Here is a 9,805-nt window from a genome sequence, read left to right on the forward strand (position 1 = left end):
CACCTATTGCAGGTGTGTGTGATCGCTAAGAGATGGAGGGGGGGGATGATGGGGTAGGGTGTTATCATAGAATCTCAGGGTTGGAAGGGACCTCAGGAGGTCATCTAGTCCAACCCCCTGCTCAAAGTAGGACCAATCCCCAATTATTATTTTTTTGCCCCAGATCCCTAAGTGGCCTCCTCAAGGATTGAACTCACAACCCTGGGTTTAGCAGGCCAATGCTCAAACCCCTGAGCTATCCCGTGTTATCTGTCTCTTGCTTCTTACACCCTTCTGTGGCCGTTCCTGGTGGGAGTGGAGCTGGTGTGTGGTTCCAGATATGACTGAGCAGTGTTGGTGTGATCTCAGGCAAGGCGTTTCGCAGCGTGGGGCTGGAAGTGGCCCTCCCCCAAGGCCCAAGAGGCACAGTGGGGCTCTCCCGGTTGGGTTGCCCCTGGCTAGCTCGGGGGCTCACGGATGGTGAGGCTGTCTCTGAGGACCAGGCTCCTGGCAATGAATGGGGAGCTGGTGGAGTCGCTGGAGGGCTTGTATGACGTGCTCCTGTCGACCTCTAGCTTCAGCGCGATGGGTGTGTTGTAGCAGCCTTGCAGGGACCCGGGATGAAGGTGTGGACGGTGGATCACAGCGTCCGGTCCCCTCGCCAGCTGGCAGCGCGGGAGCCCTGCCCACTAACACTACCTGCTGCCTTGATTGCATGGTGTCCGTATCCTGACAACTGCTAGCCCGGCCTTCCCTGGGTGCGGACTGTGCCAGCTGCTCTCTGGGCATCAGGGGAGGGAGCTTTCCCCATCTTCCTTCTTTCTGGTTTGGCGCCGTGCCCGGCAATACGGCTCCAAGGGTCTGCCACCCGGCCTGGAGGAGCCGGTGCCAAAAGGGAAGCACTTGTGGGAATGGCAGGCAGCGCTCGAGCCAGCCTCCAGTGCCGCTCAGGAAGTGGGCAGGAAGCGATCTGGCAGCTGCTGGGAGCCGGCCGCCCGGCCTTGCCACGTGCTGCTTCCCCTTCCCAACCCGCCGGGGGTCGCTCGCCCCTTCTGTTGTGCAATTGGAAGGGTTCAGGGCGGGCCCCCAGCTCCTCATGGGACAGGGCGATGCCCCCAGCGAGCCCCTCTGCCCCCACCCGGGGCTGAGCTGCAGCCGGTTCCCAGAATCCGCTGTTGTAACCGGACACGTCTCATGCAAGCGCTTTCCTGTGGCCGGGCTCTCTGATAGCGCGCTGGGCGCCAGGGAAAGGCCTCTGGGCACGGAGCAGCGGCCGGGCTCAGATCAGTGCACGCAGCCCCTCAGCCCTGCCCTGGGGCTTCAGAGCTAGAGACCGGGCCCGTCAGTTCTCTGCGTCTGCCAGCAGCAGGGCCCAATCCTGATGGAGGCTCAGTGACATGGATGCCCGGGCTTCAGTGTGTGGGACTGTGACCCAGCAGTGAATGCTCCATAGGCTGCGGAGCAGCCATCCATGGTAACTCCCTGCGGCCGCTCCCAGAGGGCTGCGTGTGCTGGGTTTGTACCAGGGCCCCAAACAGCGCCAGGCTTGGCCCAGCTCTGAGCCGGGGGATGAGCTCCTGGTTCATGGGGGGCGGTGGGGGTTGTGGCTGGCCTCAAAGGCAGCTCCAGCTCCCCGTATCCCGGCCGCCAGTGCCAAGGACCTGGCAGGATCGGGCCCCTGTTGCTCCGCAGAGAGGCTGGGCCGTGATGGAGTTCCTGGGGGGAGGGGGAAGGGAGCTGCAGGGATCTGACCCGGTGGGGTAACCGCTCCCTGGGGATTTGAGCCCCCCTGGTGCAGCTGCGCTGATACAATCCCCTGGTGTTCCCAGGACAGCCCTGCCCCAAGCTGTGATTTGCACAGGTGCAGTTTCCACCTGTTTGGAGGCAGGCTCCATACGCTAGAGGCCGACACGAGCACTGGGCACCCCGGGCTGCAGCTGCGGCAAACCCCTGCTGTAGACCGGGCTCGAGTTCTGGTTACGATTTCGTTTATTTGCTTTACAATAGCGGCAGCCAAGATCAGGGCCTCGTTGCGCTAGGCGCTGTACAAAGGCTCCCTGCCCCAGAGAGCTTACAGTCCTCGATTCCGAGGCCAGAAGGGACCAGTGTGTTCAAAGGGTGATAGATGAGACGACGGTGGGCCTTGGTCGTGGGTGCTGTATGGGCCTCCAGAGGGCAAAATGAGGTCGTGGGTGCTACTGTTGGTGGTCCCTCTCTTGAACTAACTGGAATTCTCTCTCCTGCCCATCAGGCCAAAAGGAAGCTGGATCTGGAAGGGACCGGCCAGCCGGGCATCCCAGAATTCCGGACACCCAAGGGGAAGGGCAGGACAGTCACTCGAATCCCCAGCCCCAAAAGTAAGTGGTGCTGAGCTGGCGGGATGTGAGGGAGGGGAGATGTATGCCTGGGTGGGGGGCTCCCATGCAAAGGACCTGCATTGCCCCACTGTCCAAAGCAGCTGGGTCCTGGTGACGTTTCTCACCAGGAAAGTGCCGTGTAGTGACGCTGGGATATTCCACACGGGGATGGGGGAAGCCAGCTCTGTAGGGGTGGGGCTGCCATGTGGCCTTCAGGCAGCCGAGTGTGCGTTGTAGTTAGGAACAGTCCGTGCCGTCCTCCTGTGGGGAAGGACAGGCTTGGAACGAACAGGCACCCATGAGCATCTGCTTCCAGTATACCCCCACCCGGCTTAGTGCTACCATAAATACAGGAGCACCTGTGACTGACCCTGCTTGGACCCGCCGTGGGGTTTGAACCCAGGCCCGTCGGCACTGAAAGCATGAGCCTCCGCTGCTTGAGCTAAAGGGGAGGGACCCAGCCTCCCTCTGCGCTAGGCTGTTGAAACCCATTGCAGGCTGCGCTCCCGGGAGCCCCCGTGGGTGGGGCCCTGCGTGCCTCTAGCCAGCAGCTGTTGAATCTTGAATCAGCCTGGCCCGTTCTCTGGGCGGCATTGTGACTTTTCTCAGCTCCTCTCCCCGGCTCAGCCCACCTGACCCGTCTCCTCTCTCCCTGCCCACGACAGCCCCCAAGTCGCCCGGGGAGAAGACGCGGTACGACACCTCCCTGGGACTGCTGACCAAGAAGTTTATCCACTTGCTGAGCGAGTCGGAGGACGGGGTGCTGGACCTGAACCGGGCGGCCGAGGTGCTGGAGGTGCAGAAGCGCCGGATCTACGACATCACCAACGTGCTGGAGGGGATTCAGCTCATCCGGAAGAAATCTAAGAACAACATCCAGTGGATGTAAGAGGCTCTGTGCGGAGGGGGCAGAGATCCGGGTTCCCAGCAGGGCTCCGGGGCTGGTACCGGCTGTGCTGGGACCGTCAGCTCTAAAGGGCCTTGTTTGTTCAAGTGCAGAGTCTTGTCTGGGGGTGGAGTGACCTTCCCTGCGTCTATCCAGGGGGCTTGCAGGGATCTGGGTCTTTGTCCCCAAGCCAGCGCAGGAAGGAGTATGAGTTAAGATCCAGGGTCAAACACGGTCCCAACTCAGCTGGTTTCTAACACGGTTTGGCCCGGGAGTCTGGATGAGAAGGGCCTCCATGAGAACAGAGTTTAAACCCAGCACCGTAGGTGAGACCAGAACGTAGCTCTTCCAATGATGGGACACGACCCCATTTGAGCTGTCTGGCTGAACAGTCCTGAAATAGCTTGTCAGCCCTGCTCCCACGCCAGCCTGGATCAGGCGGTAGGACAGAGCAGAGTTTGGACTCTTATCACACCTTAAGCACAATGGTCTTGTTCTCTCCCCACTTGCCCCCCCCCCCCCCCCACACACACACAAAGGAGAATACAGGGAATACTTTTACATGATCCATAAGGTAACCTGTGGAACTCCCCACCACAAGATCACACTGAGGTCAATAGCTCAGCAGGGTCCAAGGCCACCGGCTGTTACAAACCCTGATGCTTCCGGGCACGAGCAAAGCACTGGCTGCCTGGGGTTAGGAGACACTTCCCCTGTGGCACGCCACTCTGTAATTGTCCACCGTAGGATTCTTGCACCGCGCTCTGTTGCGTCAGCTGCTGGCTGTTGTCAGAGACGTGTGGTGAGCTGGCAGGAGTACGGGATCTCCTCCAATGGAGATTCCTATGTTCCCAGCCTTGTTGGCAGCAAGTGGGGCACATGTGCCAGGTTATTTTACGATGGAATGAACATAGTTGGAAGCAGCTGTCACCGAATCCAGTTTGCAGAGACGGGCCCAAGCTCCCCCCAGCGTGGCTCTGTCTTTGAACGGTTCTGAATTCCTGGCTCGGGGGGGCTCTGCTTTCAGGCCGATCTCTAGCCCTTCTCATTGCCTTTCACAGAGCCGTTTAGCTGCAAGTATTTACGATGCCGCTTCGCAGAGCGCTCGGAGCTGCACGTCTTGTGAAAGCGACATGCTCCCTCGCAGGAGACCTTGTGCTGTCCCTGCTGAGGCTGGTGATGCTGTCGCCCTACCCCCAGTGCGCTGCTTTCCACTGATCCTCAGTGGCCGGCTCTGCTTGTCTTCCCAGGGGCACAGGAATTTTCGAGGATACCTCAGTGACGGTGAAGCAGCAGTCCCTGCGCCAAGAGCTGGCCGAGCTGGTCAAGACCGAGAGAACGTTGGATGAGCGCATCCAGGACTGCACCCTCCAGCTGAAGCACCTGACAGAGGACGAGACTAACCAGAGATATCCTTCACGGGGAGGCAAAGGGTTACGGAGGAAGGGGGTTGCGGGGTGTCTCTGCATCATGAGCCAACCCAGTCTGAAAATGACCTTCAGAGGGATATTGGGTCTGAGGGAGGATCTAGGGTGAGGGCTGAGCAGCCTGGAGGGAGGAGCCGAGGAGCAGCCCAACCTGGGGGAGAGATTTGGGCTGAACTCCTGCCTCATTGTTGATAAAGCCGCCGTCTGTGTCGTCTGTCGTTACCCCCCCCCCCCGGGTGGGGGCTGAGTTTTGACAGGTCAGCATGTGGGCTCTGTTTCAGAGCAGTCTGGGGAAAGCGTCTGCTCCCAGTGGGCCTTGCCTTCCTGTCTGAGCAGAGTTTGGCTTGGATTCTGTCTCCTCTCCTCTGCCAGCGAGCCCCACGGCTTGGGTTCTGCAGCCAAGAAAGCTTTACCTCCAGCAGCTGTCTTATCCAGGGCCTTTTCCAGCTGTGCTGCCCCTGGGGGGACAGAGCAGATGTGGAGGTGGCCGCATGCCAATCCTCACAGGCCCAGGACTCTGGGATTGGCTCAGTAACAAACGGAGCCAGCGGCATTCTTGGAGCCATGGGCTGATGGCCTGGCACCAGCCTGTGGACTTGGAGCTGGGAGCTGGGGAGGGTCCGGCACATGAGGTCTGCAGAGAACCGACTGTTGTCATTTGTGGGCTGAGAAGATTGTCTGTGGTCGGTATTTCCTTAATTCCACCCCCACGTTAGCATATGTCACCTACCAGGACATCCGCGCCATCAGCAACTTCCAGGAGCAGACGGTGATAGCGGTCAAGGCCCCCCCGGAAACCAAGCTGGAGGTGCCGGACTTCAATGAGGTGAGTGCACCGGAGGAGGGCTCTGCGTGCAGGGAAAACCCACCCTCCTGGCCCGCAGCTGGAGACCCCAGCGGAGCTCCATACCCCGTTGTGTGAGACTAGAGGCGCCTAGATAGGAAGGGCAACTATCCGCATTTTACAACTGGGGAAACTGAGGCCCAGCGAGATACAGCAATTTCCCCGAGATCACACAGGAAATCACTGTCTGGGAGTTGACCCCAGATCTCCTGAGTCTCACCCTGGTGCCTTAGCCCCAGGACCACTAAATTCTAAGCATGTCCCATGGGGCTAGGGGGACCACCTGAGGAGCCAGCCTTGGCTCAGCTGCCCCTTAACATAGGTGCCCAGAGGGGCTAGAAGTGGCTGCTTGGCAGGGAGAACATAAGAACGGCCAGACTGGGTCAGACTGAAGGTCCATCTAGCCCAGTATCCTGTCTTCCGACAGTGGCCAGTGCCAGGTGCCCCAGAGGGAATGAACAGACCAGGGAATCAGCAAGTGATCCATCCCCTGTCGCCCACTCCCTGCTTCTGGCAAACAGAGGCTAGGGACACCATCCCTGCCCATCCTGGCTAATAGCCATTGATAGCCCTACCCTCCATGAACTTATCTAGTTCTTTTTTGAACCCTGTTATAGTCTTGGCCTTCACAACATCCTCTGGCAAAGAGTTCCACAGGTTGACTGTGTGTTGTGTGAAGAAATACTTCCTTTTGTTTGTTTTAAACCTGCTGCCTATTAATTTTATTTGGTGACCCAGAGTTCTTGTGCTATGAGGAGGAGTAAATGACACTTCCTTATTTACTTTCTCCACACCAGTCATAATTTTATAGACCTCTATCTAATTCCCCCTTAGTCGTCTCTTTTCCAAACTGAAAAGTCCCAGTCTTATTAATCTCTCCTCATATGGCATCCGTTCCATACCCCTAATCCTATTTGTTGCCCTTTTCTGAACCTTTTCCAATTCCAATATATCTTTTTTGAGATGGGACGACCACATCTGCACGCAGTATTCAAGATGTGGGTGTACCATGGATTTATATAGAGGCAATATGATATTTTCTGTCCTATTATCTATCCCTTTCTTAATGATTCCCAACATTCTGTTCGCTTTTTTGATGCCGCTGCACACTGAGTGGATGTTTTCAGAGAACTATCCACAATGACTCCAAGATCTCTCTCTTGAGTGGTAACAGCTAATTCAGACCCCATCATTTTACATGTATAGTTGGGATTATGTTTCCAGTGTGCAATACTTTGCATTTATCAACTCTGAATTTCATTTGCCATTTTGTTGCCTAGTCACCAAGTTTTGAGAGATCCTTTTGTAGCTCTTCACAGTCTGCCTGGGACTTAACTATCTTGAGTAGTTTTGTATCATGTGCAAATTTTGCCACCTTACTGTTTACCCCTTTTTCCAGATCATTTATGAACACTGTATGTTGAATAGGACTGGTCTCAGTACAGACCCCTGGGGGACACCACTATTTACCTCTCTCCATTTTGAAAACTGACCATTTATTCCTACGCTTTGTTTCCTATCTTTTAACCAGTTACCAATCCATGAGAGGACCTTCCCTCTTATCCCATGACAGTGTACTTTGCTTAAGAGCCTTTGGTGAGGGACCTTGTCAAAGGCTTTCTGAAAATCTAAGTACACTATATCCACTGGATCCCCCTTGTCCACATGCTTGTTGACCTGACCTCCTCTAGAATTCTAGTAGATTGGTGAGGCATGATTTCCCTTTACAAAAAACATGTTGACTCTTCCCTGACAAATTATGTTCATCTATGTGTCTGACAATTTTGTTCTTTATTATAGTTTCAACCAGTTTGCCCGGTACTGAAGTCAGGCTTACTGGCCTGGGTGAATACCATCTGGTCTTGGTGACTTATTAGTGCTTAGTTTATCAATTTGTTCCAAAATCTCCTCTAATGACACCTCCAATCTGGGACAGTTCCTTAGATTTGTCACCTAAAAAGAATGGCTCAGGTTTGGGAATCTCCCTCACCTCCTCAGCCGTAAAGACAGATTCAAATAATTCATTTAGTTTCTCCGCAATGGCTTGATCGTCCTTGAGTTCTCCTTTAGCATCTCGATCGTCCAGTGGCCCCACTGGTTGTTTAGCAGGCTTCCTGATTCTGATGTATTTAAAAAAAAAATTTGCTATTACTTTTTGAGTCTTTGGCTAGCCGTTCTTCAAATTCTTTTTTGGCCTTCCTAATTGTATTTTTACACTTCATTTGCCTGAGTTTATGCTCCTTTCTATTTTCCTCACTAGGATTTAACTTCCACTTTTGAAAGGAGGCCTTTTTCCCTCTCACAGCTTCTTTTACTTTGTTGTTTAGCCACGGTGGCTCTTTTGTGGTTCTCTTACGATGTTTTTTAATTTGGGGTGTACATTTAAGTGGAGCCTCTATTATGATGTCTTTTCAAAGTTTCCATGCAGCTTGCAGGGATTTCACTTTTGGCGCTGTACCTTTTAATTTGTTTAACTAACCTCCTCATTTTTCTGTAATCCCCCTTTCTGAAATTAAATGCTACCGTGTTGGGCTGCTGTGGTGTTTTCCCCGCCACAGGGATGTTAAATTTAATTCTATTATGGTCACTATTAACAAGCGGTCCAGCTGTAGTCACCTCTTGGACCTGATCCTGGGCTCCACTTAGGACTAAATCGAGAACTGCCTCTCCTCTGGGGGGTTCCAGGACTAGTTGCTCCAAGAAGCAGTCATTTAAGGTGTCTCTCTGCATCCTGTCCTGAGGTGACTTTAGGACTCACGGGACGGGGCTGGGAGCTCGGTTTCCCATGCACTTGTCTTTGCTTCTCCTCCACCCGCCCTGGAGGGCAAGGCCCTGCTGAGTCACCCCTGGGAAGCCCCTTCTGCTGGCCAAGCTACCAGCTCGGTGCAGGGAGGGGTGGGAGAGGGGATCCCCTGTGTGATGGATCCCGCTGACCCCTCCCCTCTCCGGGCAGGAGAACGTGCAACTCCACCTGAAGAGCACCAACGGCCCCATCGAGGTGTACCTGTGCCCCGAGGAGATCCTGGAGTTCAGCCCTGGCAAGGAGAGCAGCTTCCCCACCCCCTCCCTCCAGGACAGCAGCGATGGCACCGACCCCTCCCCAGGGAAAGGTAACGCCTGGCTGGGGCTACAGGGATCTCTGCCCAGGCCCGGCCTCTCCTCCCCCCAGGCTGATGCTGGCGGGTTTAACTTTCTCTTTCGTGGCGGCCCCTGAGCTCTCACCCGGGTGGCTGCCGTACCCGCCCCTGCCTCGGGCTCTGCGCCAAGATCCACCCCTCCAAGCCGCCAGGTCTGCTCATTGCCAAGCGGCCTTTGGCAAGGCCCTGCTTCCCATCTGGCTTCCTGGAACCCTGGCCCGCCCTTTGCCAGTTGCACAGACTGGGAGTGAGGGGCATTGGCAAAGCAGGGTGGGGTCTGGCTGGGGCCTCAGGGCTGGAATTGCAAGGGGGCTGCGGGTTGGGGTGGAGGGGCATTGGCAGAGCTGTGGGTGGGGTGGGGCTCTCAGGACTGGTATAACGGGGGGGCTGCGGGTTGGGGTGGAGGGGCATTGGCAGAGCTGTGGGTGGGGTGAGGCTCTCAGGACTGGTATAACGGGGGGCTGGGGGTTGGGGTGGAGGGGCATTGGCAGAGCTGTGGGTGGGGTGAGGCTCTCAGGACTGGTATAACGGGGGGCTGAGGGTTGGGGTGGAGGGGCATTGGCAGAGCTGTGGGTGGGGTGTGGCTCTCAGGACTGGTATAATGGGGGGCTGCGGGTTGGGGTGGAGGGGCATTGGGAGAGCTGTGGGTGGGGTGAGGATCCCAAGACTGGTATAATGGGGGGGCTGCGGGTTGGGGTGGAGGGGCATTGGCAGAGCTGTGGGTGGGGTGAGGATCCCAGGACTGGTGTAACTGGGGGCTGCGGGTTGGGGTGGAGGGGCATTGGCAGGGCTGTGGGTGGGGTGAGGCTCTCAGGACTGGTATAACGGGAGGGCTGCGGGTTGGGGTGGAGGGGCATTGGCAGGGCTGTGGGTGGGGTGGGGCTCTCAGGACTGGTATAACGGGGGGCTGCGGGTTGGGGTGGAGGGGCATTGGCAGAGCTGTGGGTGGGGTGGGGCTCCCCGTCTGGAACACCGGCAGATAATAACGAGCTGCAGGCTGGGTTTCAGGGGCATTAATAGCGCCGGGTGGCAGAATCCTACCCACTGCCTGCCCTCACCAGGCTCCTCCCATGCCGCTGGTGAATGGGGGGCTCTTGGGGCACCTGGCCCATGGTGCGAGGAGGTGCCGGGGGCTCTGCTGTGCCGGGGCAGGCTGCATGTACCTAGCTCCACCA

At 56.6% G+C, this 9,805-nt stretch overlaps 1 protein-coding gene across 3 annotated transcripts in view; it reads left to right on the forward strand.

The window, feature by feature from the left end:
- E2F2 (E2F transcription factor 2) overlaps nucleotides 1-9,805 on the forward strand; it is a 28,395-nt gene that overhangs the window by 13,241 nt on the left and 5,349 nt on the right. The window contains exons 1-6 of one of the 3 annotated variants that reach the window (XM_065576665.1): nucleotides 412-605; nucleotides 2,231-2,336; nucleotides 3,002-3,221; nucleotides 4,473-4,631; nucleotides 5,361-5,475; nucleotides 8,447-8,603. In XM_065576665.1, the coding sequence (XP_065432737.1) occupies nucleotides 600-605; nucleotides 2,231-2,336; nucleotides 3,002-3,221; nucleotides 4,473-4,631; nucleotides 5,361-5,475; nucleotides 8,447-8,603 (763 nt within the window). In that variant the 5' untranslated portion in view covers nucleotides 412-599. Of the gene's footprint in view, nucleotides 1-411; nucleotides 606-1,434; nucleotides 1,454-2,230; nucleotides 2,337-3,001; nucleotides 3,222-4,472; nucleotides 4,632-5,360; nucleotides 5,476-8,446; nucleotides 8,604-9,805 lie in introns of those variants that run through there. The other 2 variants (XM_065576666.1, XM_065576664.1) reach the window with 2 other exon arrangements.

The sequence above is a fragment of the Chrysemys picta genome, chromosome 23 (assembly GCF_011386835.1).
Source record: "Chrysemys picta bellii isolate R12L10 chromosome 23, ASM1138683v2, whole genome shotgun sequence".
Lineage (NCBI taxonomy): Eukaryota > Metazoa > Chordata > Testudines > Emydidae > Chrysemys > Chrysemys picta.